Below are 21,113 nucleotides of genomic sequence, written 5' to 3' on the forward strand. Positions count from 1 at the left end.
CCTATAATGGGTAGGATGAGTTGCAAAGTCGAGAAAGAAATAGAACAATAGAGATGCTGGGTCGGAGGGCGGAGTCGGGGGTGTGTGAGAGAGAAATGGGAAAGAAGTGGAAGATGGTCGTGGGGGAGAGGGAGGTGAGACTGTGGAGTCCCTTAGTAGCAAAATGGACACCACGACTGGGCCGCTGGACGTAGGACACCACACTGAAAGGATTTGCTGCTAGGAACGCGGTACAAGATGAATCGTGGGGAGACGGGGACGGTACCTACCTTACCTACCTTACCTACCCTACCTTACACTAGGTAGGCAACAAGTACAGTACCACCTACCTAGAACGAGACCCCGTGGACGATGGGCGGGACCGGGGGGACGCTACGAAGCCAAGGTAGAAACAGCCATCCGTTTCCTTATTGGAATGCATACATACCTAGAATTGGTGAGCCGCCCGCCGTCGATTACTTACACTGAGTGGAGATACTTTACTGCACCTGGTTCTGGCGAGGTGCCGCTGTTGAGGGAAAGTACCTGAGGTACCTACTGGTGGGCCCCGGGCCGGCTCTCGCACTGGATAATCTGCACCACTGACCAGTGCCCTACTGTGTAGTGTGTAAGCGAGGGGCCCTTGAAGGGAGAGAAATCTGGGGGAAGAGCAGCCCGGGGTCTGCCGGGCGGCCCTCGCGCCGGCGCTGGTGTTGGGAAAAAGTTGGGGTCGAGGAGGGAAACGATACAAATGCACGCTAGCAAGAGTGAGGGGGAGCCAATCACTGATTGGCAATTGTATACCAGTTTGCTCGCTAGACTGTAGAGTGAAGTACGAGTACTTCGCTTCCCAGCTCTTACAAAGTACATTCCCTGACATGGTCAAGTGGTGAGTGAGGTGGTAGGTACCTAAGGTGGCTAAGGTAGCCAGCACTCGATGACTGGCAAGATCTAAGGTAAACCTTCCGAAGCAGGCGCCAGCCAGAAGCCAGAAGCAGAACAGAAGCACACCATCATACCATTGTCCGCCACGATAAACGTGTCCATCAACGCCATGCGACGACATGATGTGTGCCGGTCTGCTGTTATGCCAACAGCCTGACAGCGTTGCCAAAGCACTGTACCCCGCGCAAACGCGCGCTCGCTTGCCCTGCCATCGTACCGTAACTCTGGGAAACAGCATCTCTCTATTCATCTCGCCATCCAGTCCTTCAAAGCAGCTTAGCAGACGCAGACGCAGACGCAGACGCATATATGGCACCACCCGAGTCCCTAGAAGCAGGTTATCGAAATCGCCAAATTCAGCCCTCCAGTCTCCAGACCATCTGGTCTCTCTCCAGAGACACCAAAACTCAACAGGCGCCAATAACAATAACTTGACGGAAAGGAAAGCTCTAGACCATTTTGGACGCAGGGCGGATCCGCCCCCAGAGTTTCCGCTCCGTTGTCAGCCCAGTGTCATGCGCAAGCGTCTCCTCGCGAGTCGTCCATTCCATGCTTCATGCCGCTTCGCTCCAACCAACCCGACCAACCACTCCTTTCCGCCACCACCCATCTCGCCCTTTCCCCAGGTTTTACATTTCCATCATCTCGCCGTTCAGGGCAAGATTCGGGAACAAAGAAACAACAGATACCTAGACAAGCTTGCGACTTTGATGTTCGGCAAAAGTAGGAACAGCCCATTGGGACCTGGGGAAAAGGAGGCAGGCACCTGGGGTTCAAACTGGGGCGCAGGCCACAGGAAACTGGGGGAGAAATCCGGGGCAAGGCCCCCGGTGCCGTTACGCTGGTTCCGGGGCCCCCCATTATCGCCATATATCCATATCGGATTGGATCACCCCCAGTCGACGATCGCTTTCTCGTTTTTGGTGGCCCCAATGATTTGCCGCCTGGGACGAAAGCTGCTTGGCCCACGCGTGCCACGCAAATTGAACCAATTCTTCACCTCTGCAGCACTCTTCAAGCCCTATCGAGTCTGAGCGTGCGCGGCAGTGATAGTCGTCAATATTGGCCCCCGACCTAGCGGTGAACAGCCAATAAACGCAGGCGAGCCACGACTAAAGTACCGGGTCTCTTGCGATCGACGGGATTTTCGCTGTCTCGAGACCTGATGGCACCTATTGACATATCATCATTGAGAGATGACGCCTAGGTAGTTTTCAACGTCACAACCTCTTACACTAACCAAATATCGTCATCCTGATCAAGCCGGCCCGCGAGCCAATGTGTATATATCGTAGCGCACAAAGCGACACTGCCCCTCGAAATCTTGCTTGACCAGCCAGAGTCCAACAGATTCCGAGATGGCTGACTGCTCCAATGTCACTCTGAAGTCTGAACGCGCCCGAGTCCCCGACGTCTTGACTCGAGTGACGCTTCTGTGATGCGATTGAAAGACCCGCTGATATTGAAACTGGCGCCAGCTAGTCGGTAAATGTGAGTCCGCCAAAAACGGATCCCCCCATCCAAACGTGTCACACCGTCGACGCCGTTGGCGTTGGGGATGGTAGGAAACCACGCTATCTTTGCGGAACCGCAATTGCAAAACTTTATCCCCTGCCCGCATTCCGCGCCGTTCTCGGGCGGGCCCACCTTCACTTCAAGTCCGGGCTTCGGGTCAGCGGTACTTAGAACTCGTAAGCTGAACACTTTCTTCGAGGAGTCGAGGCTCAAGGGAACCCAATGTAGCAAAAGTCTCGAATGCTCGTGTGCTCAAGGCTCGATATCGCAAATGTGTGAGTTTGCTTGTTCCGAGTATTTGTCGTGCCACTCTTTGTTGATTGGGCTACTCTCAGCATGTCCAAACAAAATTCGGTCCTGTTCGGAAAGCGGACTTGTCTCGTCAACTCCAGACAATCCCATCCCAGCTGATATGGGTATTTGTGTAAAAAGCCAAAAAGAGACCATTGTGCGGATAACGGGATCGGATGAATAAACGTCTCCTGTCATGTCCAAAAGGCTGACCGAAACATGAGACAAGTGAGGTTGAGCAAACCACGCCACTTTGTTGCTTCGTCTCGACTCTCCATTCTCGAAAAATTCCTGTTTGAGCGTGCCCTGTGGCATTCACCTCGGCAAAGAGCGAATTGGGGAAGAATCGGCTCTCTCTCTCTCTCTCTCTCTCTCTCTTTCTCTCTCTCTCTCTCTCCCTATCTCGCAATCCCTTCCCCATGCCCCACTTTTGGTAATCGCACGCTGGAATGCTGATGAGGCACGTATCTGTTATCGTAGACATCCGTTGAGCTGCAGGTGCCGGGAACAACAGGAATATTGAACCCGTAGAGATCGTTGCGTCGTGTTGGGAGGTTCTACAGCATAGTCCCTATGCGACCTTCATCGTGATAATTCGTTCATGCAAAAGACCCAGGGCGAAACCCAATCGCCGCAGGCTGCATCCCCGTTGACAAGTCACCCAGATTCGATTCGATGACAGGGTCCAGGGGTCTCTCCCACATGCGCCTGCTGCTCGGCGTGGCATCCCCCGTCGCTCGCTCCATGTCCAAAAACACCTGCTGTATTTCTTGCTGCCCTCGTCTCCAAGAGGTCGAAGAAGCGCAGAATTTCACGTCCCGGACCAAATTGAGCAACAATCGAGTCCTAGAGGCCCGTTCCGGAGATGGCCCACCTTCGTAGATCTCCGTTGCACTTACTTGTAGGTGCGGCCATGAAAGCGTCGACCGCCCGCCAAGTCTGAGCCTCGGCGAGCCTCACGCTGGCGGTAGGATGAAGAGCTTGCAAGGCGTTCCGCGCATGCCGGCGAAGAAACTGGATCACTTCTCCCTCGTTCTCGAAATGCAGATGGCGTCCATTTGCGGCACCATAGGTGTCAGGCACTGTTGTCAGACTCCATGAGATGGCGCCGCCCCCCATTATCAGGTATGCATCGCGCAGGCAGACGCGGGGCATCCGGATGCTGGGTGCTGCACTCAACTCACATAGTGCAAGCCCCTGTTCTGCCCCATGTAAGGGAACGAGATGGTATTGTGATGGTATCCCATAGTTTTTGTAAGACAAGACGTCAAATTACTAGAACACCCTAGTTGCGAACAAGCTCAAAATTTTTGGATAAGGACATCTACATTGCTCCATGTTCTGATCTCTGCTGCAGCAGCTCATCGCCATGCTTCGCAACGGCGTACCAACTCTGCCCCAGATGGGCGCCGCCGTAACTGAGTCTTATTGTGACTGCCGAATGGATCGACCCGGCCGGATGGCTTCGCCTGTCCCTCCATCCCTAACTGAAGTCTTCGTCTTCATTGGATAACTCGTCGTGGACTAGGTCGTTTTGGGCATCTTCCATCGACCCGAGATAAGCCACCACGTTTTCGTCTGCGAGGAGTTGTGTTTTCTGCCAGGTTGGGGCACATCGCCCACCCTTGTTAGTCTTGGCGCCACACGCGGGGGAAGTCTGTAGTTGAGACGGGGCTCCGGGGTAATCGAATTGTGGGAGAAAACCAGAAGGATTGCAGGACTTCAAGAGGCAGAAAGATTGAGGAGCGAAGTGGGCAGAGCATCGTAAGATTCGTCTGCAGCCCTGGAACTGACAGGAGACCGGCGATGAAGAATGCATGTAAGATACCACTTACCTGGTCCTCCAGAGCCTTTACGGCAGCTTCTAGTAAACTCGTCTCTTGCTCCCTCAGCGTTGCAGCTGCACCGATGCATGTTCCACAGACGAGACCTCCTTCGTTCAGGGACTCGTCGAGGTCTTCCAGAGACATACCGGTGGCCAGTCGCTCAAGCTGACTGGCCACCAGATCCTCCAAAACGGAAACCACCCGAAGACGAAATATTTGAGCCAAGGGGTGTTCATTGATGTGTTGCTCGAAAGCTGTTGTCGTCGCGGTCACATCCTCTTCCTGCCAGAATAGTTTTAGCTCCCGTGAACCTCCGATGTCCTGCAAAACGCGAAACGACAGGCCGTCCTCCTCATTGAGGCACAGGAAATAGGCAAAGGGGCTCTTCCAGCTGAGTGAGCCATTCGTCCGGACAAACTCCACTGTCGGTGCTCCTTCAAAGACGTGCAGCTTCGCCTTACCCAGCGGGTCGTCTTCCATGGGTATCAAGGGCAGCGTGATCCGGTCGGCGGCTGACGCGGGGTCAATGAACCCATAGCTGAAGAGCATCTCTGCCCCGGATTTCGCGTCCCCGTAGGAGATTGTCATTTCGTCCCCAGACGTGACCCTGCATCCGGGTCGCAGAAGTAGTACCACCTCGTCCTTGCCATTCTCTTCGTAATAAGCATTGGCCTTGGATGAGTGATTTGCCAAGTCTAGTACCGGGACCATGGCTTCCCCTGATTTGGGGAGCTCCAGGCATCGGGACCGAAACCACGCGTCAACCCGAACCCAATCAATGAGTGACACCTTGTCGCTTTCCCAAAACAGCTCGTTCCAAAATGGTAAAGTCGCAGAAATATCTCGGAGCTCGTCAAACTCGTCTGTCAACGCAACAATTTTGGCGGCCGTGGCCGACTATTTCCTGTTAGAACGTGGTCCATAAGAGATAGCTGAATAGCTGAAGTCTCTGGGATATCAGGACAGTCTCCTTCAGCCGCAATCCTTGGCTAGCAAACAAGTAGGCCCTCACATGAGAAAGATGCCATTGTAGTTGGGAAGCGATATTGACTTTTGTCAAACATGGAGGTTGGACGAACCCTGCTTAACCAACGGCAGCCGATGTATTCCTTTTAAGGGAAGGGGAAAGGCATTGGGAAGACTAAGGAAAGACTTGCCTCAAGTGATGTTCCATTCAGCATCTCGCGTTCCTGCTCAGTCCAGAGGGTGGTAACAGGAACTTGCGGCGGCAGGTACTTGACGTATTCTGTCCATGGTGTCGAGACTCCGCCCTTCAAAGACGTTTTGGGCCTATCAGAAAGTACCTTCTGCGTGAGGAGAAAGAGGCAAACGTCATGTCGAGTTGACTACATGGAGAAGATGGGTAATCTCTTAGCTTTTAAAGGTTCGTATCGAATTCGGGCGAGGCGTACACTTTACCTTGTGACCAGCGACCTCGAGCAGCTGCCGAAAGTTCTTGTCGACCTTTGCATAGTTCTCAACAGCTTCAGCGGATAAAACCAGCTCGCCGGGAATCCTGAGCAAGGTTGGAATATCAAAGGTCTCTTCCTCTCGACTAAGCTCCTTGTTCGAAAGTAGACCCAAACCGCAACCGGGGATTTCGCGGGCCTCGACGTCGACGAGGTCTACGTCATTGAACATGGCCCAGGTCGAGAGGGTTTCCAGGGGGAGCTGCGTAGACGCCATGACGAGGCTTTCGGCTTGCTATCAATGAGGTTGAGGATTGTGAATGAGCGAGCTGTTGATCGTTGCTGTGCGGTTTCGTGGTTGGTAGAGAGCAGATGAGGAAAGAATGAAGCTCGAGTTCGAAGAGCAAAACGTGAGGTTGCTCAAAGCGCAGGGTGGATCGCAATGCAATGTACTGCTAGCGAGCAGCGAATACAAGTGCTTGGGTTATGGGACTGCAAAAAGCCGATGGCTCCCTCCAAAAACAATTCAGCCTTTTCTTTTGCAATATCAGAAAACCATGAGTTGAAACGGCAAGATGCCTTCTTAAGCCAAAATTCCAATGGAAGGAGCTTCATGCGTCGCATTGGCGGTTAGAAGCCCAAAGAAGCCTAAAACACTGGGCCACATCACGAAGGCGGGCACGCGCTTTACCTTTTCATCCCATGTCCAAGTAAGAACAATCTTCTCGCAGCTCTGCTTGAACTTTTCAATACAAAAGATACGTGGCCTTTCGAATAAAATATCAAAATTTTGAAAGACGACGACGGTCACTGGAAAGACATTGGAACTTGGAGGGTGTCAAAGTCCTGTTTACGTAGGTGGTCTATGTACTACCAAGGCAACTGGTTGGAGCATGATTTACAACTGCTAATCATCATGGCGGAAAGACCAGACAGTCCCGCTCTGAGGTAAGTTCGCAACAGCCTAGGACATATGATTCCTCCATACCATTCCTGACAACTCCGAAATTATGCGTGTAGACCTAACCGGGTTACGGCGAGATCAAGGTATCATCGATATGAAATAGGATAAGGAAACGAAAAGCAGCCCAAACTCCATACTGAGCATTCCCGGTCCCGTCCTCGCTCTTCCCATGGCTCGTGAAGATGAGTAGTAACACAGACTTGCAGCCCTCAACCGGCTGCACTGATTATCGTACTTCAAGTTACCGACCATTTGAGGCGAGATGCTCCTTGAATAGCTCAGCGGCACGACGAGCGTCTCTCCGCCGACTCTCTTCATGCATCTTGCGCATCCAGGCCGCTCCCCGCACCCACTCCTCGTTCCTGCGTACATAGATTGGCAACTCCTCTTCAGGGACATCACCAAAGTCCATGTGCCTATGGTGTGACCAAGGCCGTGGCTCGCCTCGAGCGACGCCCAACTTATCTTCCTCTTCCTGGCGCTCTTCTGCCAAGCGCTGCTGTCGCATGCGCTGGGCTGCTTTGCCAAAATTTGCCTTGCGACCACCTCGGGCTTTGATTTCCTCCATCTTTGACTTGTACCACTGGTCGCTGCGATTATGTGGCCAGTGAATGCGGGGGTCAAGCTTCATATGAAAGCGGCCGTCATCTGCACAAGATGTCGAGGCTCCTTTCGAGGTCTCTATTGGCGCAGCCAGAGTATACACCCCCAGAGGAGGTCTCGTGGCGTCGGGCTGGCTATATATCATGGCGTCGAACTTGGTGAACTCGAAATCGGCGCAGAGCTGGAGTCGACGCTCTTCGCAGGTCAGTTTCTTCGTTTTGCGGGAGAAACTGGACTCCGGATTCTGCTGGTTGCGATTCTGTTGGTCGCCCCTCCCTAGTGTCGAGCCTTGTCGTAGTGTGCCATTCGACAAAAGGACGTGACTTTGACTCTGCCCGTTGGAAACGTTTTGCTGCCGTATTCTTCCACTTCTCTCACGTCTGCCATCTTCATTCTCGTCAGAAGAAGAGCTGAGCACAATAGGCCTAAACACTGCACCCAGACGAGTGGTATTTTCATTTCTCAGAGAATATGAACGTGACGCCTCGGGGTTGGCGCCAGGAAGTCTCGAAGATGTGGAATGTGAAGCATTCAAATTTGCTGCGGCTCCAAGGTAAGCGGACGAAAGGGGATGTCCGGTGACTACCTTTGCTTGCTCTGGAGCTTCATCGTCAATCTCGTCATCAAGATCATCATCAGAAGAGTTGAATGACGACGATGAATCGGATGTCGTGTCGGTACTATCCAGCCTTCTCCGCTTGCCGGCCGAAGACGTGAATCTGCTTGTCGAAGCTGATCGTGATGCCGATGGCGCCGATTTCACATGCATCGGCGGCAGACTCTTAGTACTGACATGAGGCAGCGAATCGAAGCTTCTATTCACAGATAGCACAGATGCCAACGGTGCAGTGGAAGTCCTTCCTATAAGTTGACTTCTGTGTCTTTCAGCATCCGGTCGGGCGCTCGAATTGCGAGTGATATGCGACGGGTTCTTGGTGCCTGCCATCATCGCGGACTCTTGAGATGCTCGAGAGCTTTGGCCGGGTCGATATCCCCCTGAGGAAGCCCGTGCCGAATTGTAGCCCCATGACTTCTTTCCCCTGGGTTGCACCTGTTCAACCGTTGCAGTCACCTGCGATACGCGCTGGGTTGTATCGGTACTGCCAGAGGGTGGCTTCGTCTGGTCTTGTGATGGCGAGTGCACTGGATTAAGAAGTGGTCGAAAAGGATTGAACGTGCCAGGAGGGAGAGCTTCATGGTTGATCGGTGAGCCAGACTCAGGAGTGTGGCTTTGCGTAGGAGTAGTGTGGAGCCTTAGATGAGTCTCTTCTTCCATGCGCTTCCTAGGAGGAGCTTTTGTCCCCGCTGTCTTTCTGGCTGTCATAGCCAGTTTTCCCATGAGATCTGGCGGCAGATTCGTCCTTCTGACCGTGTCCTGGGCGCTCTGAGAAGCGTATGCTGGCTCGTCTCGAAAACTCCCGCCCCGAGAATGCGGCTGACTGCTTCTCGACTTGTCGTCATCTCTGGCTCGCCGTATGTTCTGCGATGGGTTCTGCGCCACTGGGGGCTTTTGAGTACCGCGTCCAGATGAGTCGGCAGCAAGATGCGTAGCATTGACTCGAGCAATTCTCTTTTCTGTTTGATGTCGTATTTTCTCATGACTAAGGCAGCGAGTCCCATAAAGAGCCTTGTAATTGCAACCGTCTTCGACACACCGCTCTGTAGACTGCTGACCAAAGGACTCCATCTCCTCGCGGCCTGGTTCTTCATGAAGATATCTCGATTCTATTAACTTGCTGAGATGGGTTTCCACGGACGAAGGAACGGGGTTCGTGAATCTCGAAAGCTTTGTTGCCTAGCCAGACCTGCTCTCGATGACGAAAGACTGTTGCCCAAGTGCTGAAGGCAGTGAAGATGCGTTGATAAGATTGCCTGCTTGGGTCTCTCGGGAAACTGTTGGCAGAAGTTGAGCTGAGTGGTGCGTCCCAATTCAATCTCAGAACAACGTGTCGAGCAAAGAGTACACAGCGGTGATGGGTTCTTTTGTCTTCATGGTCTGGGATTTTGAAGATTAGGTGGCCAGAGGTGGTGCATGACAGGGGTTTCTACTGAAGTAAGGTTAGCTTAAAGTTCAACCTGACGTTAGACGGGACCCGGAAGGTCCTGCAAAACGAGTTGGAGCCAAATGATGAAAGTTGCAGAAATAAAGTGTGCGCTCAGGTCTTTTCAGTCATTTTGGTCTTCATATTGGGGACCACAGCGGGTTCGTAGTCTCATCTTGAACCATTTTCCTTGTCTGCCTGAGCCTTTGGTCCTACTCCGTTTGGGTAACTAGAAGCAGAACTCCAAAATGAGGTCATGTTCATGTCGATTTCCGATCCTGGGTTGGTATACTGCATTGTTTGAGCAGCTCCATTTGTCGCGTTTGCTTTTCGCTTGGCGAGAGCCTTGCGAGGATGAGGACGTGGCTCATTCATCTAGAACGGCCATTGAATGGTAACAAGATGAGACAACAAACCCAGAAGAATCCTTTTCGATCGGACCTTTTACCAGTAGTCATCACTGCGCGTAAGAAAAGTGTGTTCGGGGTTGAGGAATGAAATCGAGGGCTTAGAGAAGCAAAATCGCACTTACCCGTTGGAGAACCGCCTGCTCCCTCAGAGTCGCGCCTTCGGCCGCCAGCGCACGACACTTTGGCATGGGTTACGAAGAGGAATAGCCTTGGGGTCGGGTTGAAGGTAAGTGAGTATGAATGAGTCTTCTTATGAGCGCCGGTTGTGATCAAGTTTCCTCTTCGTAGTTGTGCGAATGCTCAAGGTAAACCTAGCTTTTGTCGAGTCGCAAGGCTGGTCGGGTTGCTGAGGCTCTCGCCTCGCGTTGCGTTCAGTGGAGGTTGATGAAGGTCGCTTGCTTGAAATCACTGGAGGACCTCGGGGTAATCCTTGCCTAGCTTCGTTAACAGACGGAACGACCTACTAGACGGGGCACCATCGATTTGCATCCGGGCCCACTCAAAACATCGGCGAACGGATCATTTATCACCCGTAACACCCCTCCATCCAAAATAGCCTAGCGCGGGGATCTTCAGGCATGAGCTGCTGCTCGTGGTCCCCTGTTCCAGTGTCAGCGGTCCACTATCTTGTCGCCAAGTTGCCCGAAGCTCCCTGCCTAGCACTAGCAGCGCGTGCGTTGCCCCTTCCGCCAAATCTACAATTCCAAGACCAGCATTTGCTGATTGACCAGATCTTGGCTTCCTGAATACGGCACCGGGTTTGGCAAAACAAGATGAATTTCCTCAAGTCAGCAGTGGCCTCTGCCATTGCACAGGGGCCACCATTTCCCTATAGCTTTGGTGACAAGGTGGACATCGACGAGTCCATATGGACATTGAATAACGGTACCAAGCGAGTATGTCTAGCTACCCGACGACGCAATCGACAGCCCAACATCTAACACCCCTTGACAGGAAGACGGTTCCAACTGCAGTATTTTCTCCTTCGATGTTGCCGCCAATAAGTCCCGACTGCCTCTGGCGAAGAACGCACTGCGAAAGCTGAGGACCCTACGACACCCAGGCGTCATCAAGGTGTTGGATACCGTAGAGGTTAGGACGGCCCTTGACTACCTTACACGGAGCTTTGTCTCACAAGTCTATGCAGACCGACACATACATTTACATTGCGACCGAGCGAGTGGTGCCTCTACGATGGCATGTGAAGAGAAAGAGCCTCACGCCAGAAACGATAAAATGGGGATTGAGTAGCGTTGCGGTATGTCGGGATGACAATCTGGTTTCGTGGGAAGGCTAATCGTTCCTCAGCGCACCATCAAATTTATCAACGATGAGGCTTCATCAATACACGGCAACCTAAGGGTTGGCTCTGTTTACACATCTGAGAGTGGAGAGTGGAAGATGAGCGGGTTTGAGGTCTTGAGCAACGTGAAAGACGACGAAGCAGTGATATACGTAGGTTTCATCCTTGTTCTTGGACAACTTCGTTACTAACGTCGATGCCTAGACATACGGCAGCTTGGTCCCAGATTCAGGGCGATATGCGCCGCCTGAGCTTGCACGTGGTGGCTGGGATGCCATCAAGAAGAGCCCGCATTCCGCTGTGGACTCGTTTGGTTTCGGATGTATGATATTTGAAGTCTTCAACGGCGACTTCATGGGCTCTGATCAAGCCGGCCAGACAAAGAGCATTCCTCCGACCATGCAACAAAGTTACAAGCGTCTCGTCAACCCAAACCCGAAGGCGCGTGTTAGCGTTGGCCATTTCCTAGAACAAGGACAGCGGAGTGGATCTTTCTTCGACAGCCCCTTAATCAAACTGACGGAGGGAATCGAGAATCTCGGTGTGAAGACTGAGAGTGAGAGAGATGCGTTTCTCGAGTAGGTCTCTTCACGTCGAGTATTCCGAGCACGTAACTGACCCACACAGTGATCTCGATCAACTGACAGACGATTTCCCAGAAGATTTTTTCAAGATGAAAATTCTCCCGGAGCTCATAAAGTCGGTTGAGTTTGGCGGCGGCGGACCGAAGGCCTTCAGTGTCGTAATGAAAATTGCAGCCAAACTTTCAAACGAGGATTTTGATTCAAAGATCACACCCGTCGTAATCCGGCTATTCGCAAACCCTGATCGTGCGATCCGCGTCTGCCTTCTCGATAGCCTGCCTTTGATGATCGATCGGTTAACGCAAAAAGTGGTCAACGACAAGATCTTCCCACAGCTCGTCACTGGCTTCACAGACGTGGCGCCAGTTGTCCGAGAGCAGACTTTGAAGTCGGTTTTGGTCATTATTGGGAAGTTGTCTGATCGTACCATCAACGGAGAGCTACTCAAGTACCTCGCCAAGGCGGCAAACGACGAACAGCCAGGCATCAGAACAAACACCACAATTTGTCTGGGGAAAATTGCCAAAAACCTCGGAACATCTTCGAGAGCCAAAGTGCTCATCGCCGCCTTCACCAGGTCCTTGCGTGATCCGTTTGTGCATGCCCGAAATGCCTCGTTGATGGCTCTCGGCGTCACAGGGGATTGCTTCTCCGACGAAGACGTGGCTTTGAGGATAATGCCCGCGGTTTGTCCCTTGCTGATTGACAAGGAGAAGGTGATCCGTGACCAGGCGAGCAAGACGATGGACGTTTACCTGAAGCAAGTCAGGAAGGCCGCCTCCAATATGCCAGAGACTGCTTTGCCTCCCCAGGCTGCAGAAGGTGCCGGCGGACCTCGTATGAGCACTCCTCAGCCCAACGAGGCCTCAGCTTCGTCCTGGGCAGGATGGGCGATCTCCTCTTTCACCAACAAGATTTCGACTGCAAACGGTGAGATGCAGACCTCCAACGGCTCAGGTGCTGCATCTCCGAAACCGACCCCATCGCCAGGCCCCGACGCGAAGAGGCCGACCACGTCTTCAGCCTCAGCTCTGCATCGCCAGGCGGTCAAGTCTCCCCCGCCAATGTCGCGGACGCCGTCGTCGGTCGTTGCAGACGCCTTCAACCCGGAACCCGCAGATGACGGCGGAGACGCTTGGGGCGATCTGGGAGATGATGATGGTTGGGGAGAGCCAAGCGCCAACAGCAGTTCGTCGGCTAAGAAGGCAAATACGGCCAGCGCAACTCCATTTGATGACGGTGCAGAGCCAGATTTCGCCGGCTGGCTGGCGGCGCAATCCCAGAAGAAGACTGGGGGAAGCAAGCCGCTGCCAAAGGGCCTCACAAAGTCGTCAACGACAGCAGCGAAGAAGCCTTTGGTGTCAAAGCCGGCTGCTAAGCCTGTGGTAGCGAAGAAGATTGACATGAAGCCGAAGGACGACGATGACGATGAAGGCTGGGGAGATGGGTGGTAGGTGGTGACCGTGGCAAGACGAGACACAGTTTGCAGCATTTCTGGCGTTAAGGGGTGCGGGATACCACGATCTTGCACGTAATGTTCATGTAGCAGTAAAGCCTGCCAATTGAGAATTTGTAATGCAGACGGCCGCAGCCTCATCTGTGAATGCGATACAAAGGACTGTCCTGGACGCCCCGCCAACCCAATCCCCAAAAGTCATAATGAAGAAAAGTTACAAGCCATGATTGAAGAAAAAGCCTTTTGTAGACCAATGAACCAACCAACGCAGACGTGCCCTCCCTAGTAAACCCACCAAAATCGTTATCTAGCAGACTCGGAGTAGTCATTGAGGGCGACACAGACGGCGCCTCTGTGGTGGCCATTGTACTGGCGAATGATCTGCTGGCTGTGGAGCTCCCAGAGCCGGGCATAGTGGTCGGAACAGGCCGTCACCAAGTAGGCAGAATCGGCGCTGAACGCGCAGTCCCAGACCCAGCGCTGGTGGCCCGTGAGGGTGGCCTCGAGCGGGAACGGCTTAGGCTCCTGGTCGGGGGCAGGCTCAAGGTCCTTGACCTCCCAGATGCGGGCGGTGTGGTCGGCGCTGCAGGTTGCGAGCTTCTTGACGTCGGGCGAGAGGAGAATGCGCGTGATGTACTCCTTGTGCGCATTGAAGTGGGTTACCGGAAGGAGCTGGGTTCGGTCGTAGGCCTGGAGCAGCTGCCACACGAATACGTTGCCCTATTTGCTTGTCAGTTCTGGTGTCGCATTTCATATCTATTCGACAATCGGGAGGAGCTTACGCCATTATTCGCGGCGCAAAGCAGGGAGCCGTCGCTGGCGACCGTGACGCTTGAGACCGAGACGTCCTCCTCGGGAATCAGCTGGTGGGAGCAGTTGTTCTCGGCAAGATCCCAGACACGGACGCTGCCCTGGCGATCGCAGCTGATGATCTCGCCCTGGTTAGGATGGATCACGACGTCGTTGGCGGGACAGCCGTGGTTGTAGGAGCGCTGGACCTGGCCACTGCGTGTCTCCCAAATCTTGACGGTGCCATCCTCGGAGCTGGTCACCATCCACTTGCCCTCGCAGTGGAAGGCGACGCCAGTGATGTTGCCAGTGTGGCCTTCGAAGGTAAGCAGCGGGTTCGGGTTCGTCGACTTGATATCGTAGAGTTTGACCGTGTGGTGGCCTGCGGCGGCGAGGAAGCGCTTGTCGGGAGAGATGCAGAGACGGTTGACCTGGGAGTCTGGGTGCTGGATCGTACGGGAACAAATGCCCGAAAGGGCCTCCCAGAACCTGCATTCGGAGGAGTGTCAGCCAAAGACACCCAATTATTCAGCGGTCGGGATCAAGTTTCCGATCGTTTCGTACCTGATTGTGTGGTCGTAACCCGCTTGGACAAGGTTAGCGACCGATTTCAATCCCTTTGTCGACATAGAAGAAGAGGTAGATGGCCCTCAAGGCTCAAGAACACGCACCTGTGCAAAGAATCACAGACATGGTGACTGTGATGAAGCCTTCGGCCTCAGTTATCGCATGTTATGATGTATGTGTGTAAGGGAGATGTTGGTCGAATATTGAGGAAGGCGCATCCAAAAATCGGGAGGTGTATTTGCGCGCGCAGAGTCGCCAGTAAGCCCCTCCACAATATAGGTAGTCGGCTGGGTTGGACTCTCGACTGGAGCTTCGGCTCACATTCCTAACAATGCGGCCCCACTACAGGTCCGGGGACACCTGGGGTCTCACCGAGGTGTGGCTGGCGTCGGGATTTCTTCGGAATTTGGTATGCAGACCATCACTCACCACCACACAGGGACAGGTACGACTCTGAGGTTTATACTCGGCTTTAATATTCTTACGGTTGATACCTACTCAACAAGCGAAGCAAGTACTTCACGAGATAAGATGGAGTAGCACACATCCTTCCTTCAATTCAGGGTTGAGCACTTCTTGTTTGACATTTTTTACTGGCCACTGCTGTTGTCACTCAGTTCTTTGTCCCAACTCTCCTAATGTTTTCAGGTGTGACTCCATCTCTGTCACACGCCTTCCTAAAGAACCCACTCTTATTCCACACATCCATAACGTCTCCAAAAGCCTGTATCCTGCCCTGGTCAAGGACGAGCACTCGATCAAAAAGCATAGCAGCCTCCATGCGATGTGTGACCGCCACCATTGTGGTACCCCTCAGTGTCTCTTTTACCATCTTCGTAACTTCAACATCCGCTTGGACGCTTAGTCCTCCGAGTGTCTCATCTAATACACATACTCGTGGCTTCTGAAGTATCATAGACGCCAAGGCAATCAGTTGTGCTCTCCCTGTCCCTTGAGCGACCTGCTCGTCGACAAGTTCGTCGAGTACGAGAGGTGCCTGACCATGCAGCCCGGCCACCCTGTCTAAGTTCGAGAGCAGATGAAGGATTTCGTCACGGGACTTACTGCCTTTTGGATCAACAGTCTCTCGGACAGTAGTATTGGGAAATGAGGCGGCATCGTGAGGGACTGCGACAAGATGGGACCGCAAGACATGTAGCGGAATGTCTACCATTGGTATGCCATCCAGGGTGACGTGACCCATCGTGGGATCAAGTAGGCGAAGGAGCAAGGCGACAAGAGTCGATTTACCTCCACCTGTAGGGCCTACAACCGCAACATGCGTACCGCCTGGGATGGTGAACGACATTTGCTGCAGGGCCGAGGATGTCTCCTGGGGATGCTCTTGGCGGTGAGAGACACTCACGTTCTGGACAACGATCTCCCCGGAATTCGGCCACGATTCCTCGAGAGAAAAGCGGTATCCCAAGGCACGCTCCGTCTCACCCTCGCGAGGTAAGCTGGTCGCATAGGATGCAAGACGGTCGACTGCAACCATCGACTGAAAGGCGCTCGTCGAGAACCTCATGCCTTGTCTCAGAGATGCCGGTAGTACCAATGCCTGACTCATTATCAGACCAACGATGGATGGTGATAAGGAAGCTGAGGAAGTCACGACAAAAAGACCTGTGAGTCCAATAGTACTGGCTACAATAGCATCAAGTCTCACTTCGAGCCAGCGTAGGTTTGCGGCGGCCAGCAGGCGGATGCTGCTCCATGCGTTCAGCCGTTGGACAAGAAGAGAACGAGCCGACGTTTCGACCTTGTAAACGGAGATGCAGCTGGCGCCGTCCACGCTCTCGCTGAATGCAGCGTTCACGCGGGACCGTAACTCAGCTTCGCGAGATCGGACAGTCTTCAAACGAGGAGCGTAACGGCGCATCATAATGACGACGGCGGCCAGGCCTGGCACTACGACAACGGCAAGCTAGAAGAACGACCGTGAGCACAAATCTTTCATGAACATGTGAAAGGTACATACGTTGATTTGCATCGCCAACATCAGGGCAACTCCACCCAGCAGGCGCGCCAGATGGAGTGTGGCATTGCGTGTTGCCTCGATCAGCTCTCTATCGGTCGTATCTACATCTTTGGAGAGGCGATCCATGATGCTTCCCAGAAGATGGCTTTGAAAGAACCTCATGGGTGCCCCGACCACACGTCTCATTGATCGTTCCCACAAGCTATGGCTCGCTTGCAACATCTTTCTGGTGATGTTCAGGCACAACACATACGCCAGGATCGCCTCTCCAAATCCTAGCACAGCAAATATTGCTACTGATGCGAGGCCCGACAGCCCCAACCGATCAGAAGTCCACAGTGAGAGCCAAAACACTAGGCCGGCGGCGGTTAATTGCCAGCAAAAGACAATACCTGCTGCTGTGGACGTTGCTTTTGGCCCACCCACGAGTTCCAGGTACCAGTCGAAGGATTTTCGCATTCTGACGTCTGCCTGTGGTGTTGTAACAACAGACGCGCGTGTAACAGTTCGACCTGCTATTTGTGCTACATCCGCATACGAGGAGGGCTGTCCTGGTGGTGGTTGCGTTGCCGTGATCTGAGAGGGTTCGTCTGCTCCGATGGATGGTAAATCTTGTTCAAGTGTATCCAGAGACCTCAGCTCACTGACACGCCCATGTTCGAGCCACAGCACTCGGTCACATCGGCGGGCCAACCAAGCCTGGTTTGTTGCGATGAAGCGCGTTCTGTTTTCCAGCAAGCTGCAAATGCCGCCTTCGAACACAGCTTTTCCCGTTGCAGGGTCAAGATTACGGAGACAGTCGTCAATGAGGACAATGTCAGCATCTGAGTACATGGCTCGGGCCAGACTGACACGTTGAGCTTGTCCGCTTGAGAGACCTCGACCACCAGAGCCGATAATCGTGAGATCTCGATGGGGCATTCTATCGATATCGCCTAATAAAGCCGAAGCGCTGATCACTTTCCAATATCTAACCTCGTCGAACTTCTGGTCGAAGAGGATATTGCTGCGGATTGTTCCTCTCCTCATCCATGGCGTTTGGCTAGCCATGGCAACCATTGACCCGATGCCCAGTTCTAACCCGCCGGAATCAAGGCACATTTGGCCTGCGACCGCACAGAGGAGAGACGACTTACCAGATCCAGGGGTGCCACAGACAGCTACTCGCTCACCTCTTGCAACCTGAACCTTGGTATCAAATGCCAGGACGAAATCGTCATCCTCAGATGTAGCTGGCCAGCAAACCACTGTATCCTGGGCTACATCGACTGCCCAGTCTGCAGACTTTGCTATCGCTTCACTAGGCTCCTCCGTCTCTAACCACTGCTCAATCGCGCGGCATCCCACCAGCAAATCCTGTAACTGCACTGCGGCCTGCGCCGCGCGGTTTACATGCGGTTTGAGCGCTAAGAACAGAGCAAAGGACGAGAACGCCTTTGCTGGGTCGGGTACGCCCGCGTGGAACGTGTCATAGAGGGCGAGGCTCGCCATTGAGGCCAAGGTCGGCAACAGGGCGCATGCCGCTTCGAGAATGGCGCGGTTGTGCCATAATCGGCTTGCCGTCACCATCTCCACCACCCTCATCCCGCACAGCTTGTTTAAGACCATGGCCTGGGAAGCCCACCCCGCGAGTTTGATTCCGCGAATACCTTGGACCACTTGCTGTGTACAGGCTGCTCGTCGTCTGCAGAGTCCGCTGAGAGCCTTCTGCTCACCCCAGATGCGGAGAGCGACGCTGGTGAAGATGGGGAGGCCTAGAAGCAAGACCACTATGCCGCCTAGCGATGAAGTATCTACATTCGTGGCCAGCATGGGGATCGCGAGAACGAAGCTAGCCGGTACGGTCCAGATAGCGTTGATACCGCTGATGCAATCCTCTATGCGTGATGCTTCCACGGATGCCAGATTAAAGACGGCGCCGGAATTCCAGATTTGCTGCCTATCCCCTCTCTTTGACTTTTGGCCTCTTGAAGATGAGGTGATTGCGGAGGAAGAGGGCGGTGCGAGGAAGGTCTTGTCCATGATGATGTACGTGAGGGCAGCCTTTGCCTGGGCTCCGACACCTTCAAGCCTGTAGCGCGAGGCGTTAATGAGGATGCCAGCAGCCATCTGTGTAAGTGCCATGGCTGCAACGAGGGCGTAGCTGTGGGCAATCCGGGCGTCGTAGCCCTCCTGTTCATCTTGCAAAGTTCCGTTTGCTGATGAGGCTTTTGCGTCTTTGGTAGGCTCTGGTAAGGCTACGAGAAGCCAGCGCAGGATGATAGGCGGAAGGGCGGCTGTCAGCATAGCAGCTAGCTCGATAAAGCCTCCTAGCAGAAGCCCACCGCGGAGACATTTGAGAAGGCTGATGGCGAGTCGACGGCCTTGTGCTTGGGGATACGTCGGGGTGTCGTATAAACATCGAGAGAGCCCGCGGGCTAGGGGCTCTGCTTTCTTCCAGTCCGACAGCACGCCCTTGAAAGCAGTATCGACTTCTACAGGGCTTTCATCGATATCGTCGAATTCAATGATATCTTCTCCGTCTAGCTTCTTTGTACCAGGCGGCGGTGGCGGCGCCCAAGAGAACAGCATCAGGCTAATCACCCAACAGATACGGGACCACATTGTGAATTGAGGTGCATGTATCCCGTCGGAGAGTTCGAGCTCAACACGGCCCAGCTATTCACTCATTGACTTGGAGCATAAGAACAAAGACGATCCACAAATGTTGTTCGATAGGAACTTGACGAGATTTGCTTTACGGTTTCTCGTCAACCAGGAGCCCCAGAGATCTGGGGCCTTAATCAGGCGATAATGACTGAATCTGGAGAAGCCAAAGTGTCGATAGCGTCGGACTCGGGTTCAGCATTCACTGCGAGGTCAATGTAGGCCCGAGCCGGGGCGGCATCAGCCAAGCAAACTATACGATAGTTATGACTGGGGTTGACAGTAATATAAAAGACTTTGTTAGTCCATTGATTACCCCCCCCCCCCGGTCGGCCTGGCGGCATCTACACTAAGTGACAAGAACCTTATTTGAAAGCTCCACTGACCGTCGAATGTACCTGTGCAGGAAAGCTGAAGCGTCGGCCAGTCTGTCACGATGTCCACTCCTTGTTCGTGGGTCAGGGCTCAATAAGACTTCTGTGTCCTGAATCATGTGCTCTAGTCATGTCAGGAGAGTTTATTATGAGTTAATATAGAGCACTGCGGAAAGTAACATGCTCATACTTAGATTGAGTCGCGTAACGGGCAATTGGTACTGAAGCGAGAATCGGAGGAATAGCTATCCAAAGTCCGGGATGAACGGCCTTGAACCACTAAGTCAAAATACGCAGAACTTTCCATGTTAGTGGATTCCAAATTTCTCAACGACGCAGTCATTGTAGATAGCCGTATTGCAATAGCAGAATGGTAGTTCCATCTACATCTCAATGATTATAAGGGATCTTGATTAGCTCTCACATCCTGCCCATTGCCCCAAACTCACTTGCAGAGGGCTTCTCCCGAAATAAACCTTGGACGCCCAAATTGTGAATCCATGGAAGTCGGATTTAAATCAGCGAGTTTACGGGCTCAAGAGGCCGGGCCTTGTAGCTATGGCGAGGTTACGGTTGAGGTACACGCTTGCCATACTTGTCCACAGGAATGTTCTCAGACCTGATCTTCTTGATGACACCCTTGATGGCGTCCCAGTCACGGCACGTATGCATTTCATGCTGGCCAACCAGCTTTGGTACAAAGTCATCATGACCTGGGTAGTGAATGAACTCAAACCGTTCCATATTCATGTTTCCGGCACACATGGTGGCCTAGGTACAGCTTGTCAGCCTGACATTTTATTGTAGGGCAGTTGTGGCTTTTTCTGGCCTCCAACGTTTATCTTACCTGACGAAGACTTTCGAGGCAGTGTTCAATGTGTTGGCGAGTGCAGACATCGTAGCCGCCGTCCAAGTCCAAAGCCAACTTCATGTAAGTGGTGCGGAAGCAAACCTGTTCACAAGCATGTGAGCTACGACTGCACGCTTTATCGTGGGACATCTTCTTTGGTGGAGTCATACCAGGCAATGCAGCTGATGGAAAACATTCCAGGCCACGGGCTGCAGACCCTCGGGTTGGAGAGCGTCTTTGTGGAAGTAGTCCGGCAGGCCATATTTGGACGGGTCATTCAGCGCAACGAAAGGCTTGCCAACTTCATTTCAAAAGGTCAGTCTTCGCTCGTGGCATGGAGATGGAAATCAAAGCCATCGAGCTTCGAAGTTTGGTGAATGAGTGGGTGGCATCGACTGAGACTTACATGAGATCAGATCAAGCCACTTCTGGTTCGCGCCTGGAGCCGTGAAGTTATAAGAAGAGTCGTGCTCGAATTTCTTCCGGACAAGTGGCACTGCGTAACTTTGGTCAGCTTCTCGATACGGCGGCAGTAGACTCATCACATACCATCGGTGATGAAAGGTGCCTCATCAATAG

The 21,113-nt window shown here is 53.2% G+C and overlaps 5 protein-coding genes across 5 annotated transcripts; 1 reads left to right on the forward strand and 4 right to left on the reverse strand.

Moving 5' to 3' along the window:
- Positions 1-4,213: 4,213 nt before the first annotated feature.
- On the reverse strand, positions 4,214-6,242 carry N0V96_005011 (uncharacterized protein; the record flags this gene model as incomplete). The annotated part of the gene is made up of 4 exons (XM_065757282.1): positions 4,214-4,327; positions 4,566-5,453; positions 5,714-5,902; positions 5,976-6,242. The coding sequence occupies 4 exons, from the start codon at positions 6,240-6,242 to the stop codon at positions 4,214-4,216; spliced, it is 1,458 nt and encodes a 485-aa protein (XP_065614051.1).
- A 928-nt stretch (positions 6,243-7,170) lies between these two features.
- On the reverse strand, positions 7,171-7,925 carry N0V96_005012 (uncharacterized protein; the record flags this gene model as incomplete). The annotated part of the gene is made up of 2 exons (XM_053198991.2): positions 7,171-7,863; positions 7,911-7,925. The coding sequence occupies 2 exons, from the start codon at positions 7,923-7,925 to the stop codon at positions 7,171-7,173; spliced, it is 708 nt and encodes a 235-aa protein (XP_053043570.2).
- Positions 7,926-10,757: 2,832 nt separating this feature from the next.
- On the forward strand, positions 10,758-13,325 carry CEX1 (Nuclear aminoacylation-dependent tRNA export pathway component; the record flags this gene model as incomplete). Its single annotated transcript, XM_053198992.1, has 6 exons — positions 10,758-10,880; positions 10,939-11,076; positions 11,132-11,242; positions 11,293-11,439; positions 11,492-11,865; positions 11,915-13,325. 6 exons carry the CDS (start codon positions 10,758-10,760, stop codon positions 13,323-13,325), a joined length of 2,304 nt encoding a protein of 767 aa, XP_053043571.1.
- Positions 13,326-13,630: 305 nt separating this feature from the next.
- LST8 (TOR complex subunit lst8) lies at positions 13,631-14,809 on the reverse strand (the record flags this gene model as incomplete). The annotated part of the gene is made up of 4 exons (XM_065757283.1): positions 13,631-14,047; positions 14,110-14,605; positions 14,681-14,702; positions 14,788-14,809. The coding sequence occupies 4 exons, from the start codon at positions 14,807-14,809 to the stop codon at positions 13,631-13,633; spliced, it is 957 nt and encodes a 318-aa protein (XP_065614052.1).
- A 1,801-nt stretch (positions 14,810-16,610) lies between these two features.
- YOR1_2 (ATP-binding cassette transporter yor1) lies at positions 16,611-19,347 on the reverse strand (the record flags this gene model as incomplete). Its single annotated transcript, XM_053198994.2, is given in 2 exon segments — positions 16,611-19,322; positions 19,339-19,347. The coding sequence occupies 2 exon segments, from the start codon at positions 19,345-19,347 to the stop codon at positions 16,611-16,613; spliced, it is 2,721 nt and encodes a 906-aa protein (XP_053043573.2).
- Between the last annotated feature and the right edge of the window lie 1,766 nt (positions 19,348-21,113).

This window comes from Colletotrichum fioriniae (assembly GCF_027942845.1).
Source record: "Colletotrichum fioriniae strain IMI 355084 chromosome Unknown scaffold_5, whole genome shotgun sequence".
In the NCBI taxonomy this organism is placed as follows: Eukaryota; Fungi; Ascomycota; class Sordariomycetes; order Glomerellales; family Glomerellaceae; genus Colletotrichum; species Colletotrichum fioriniae.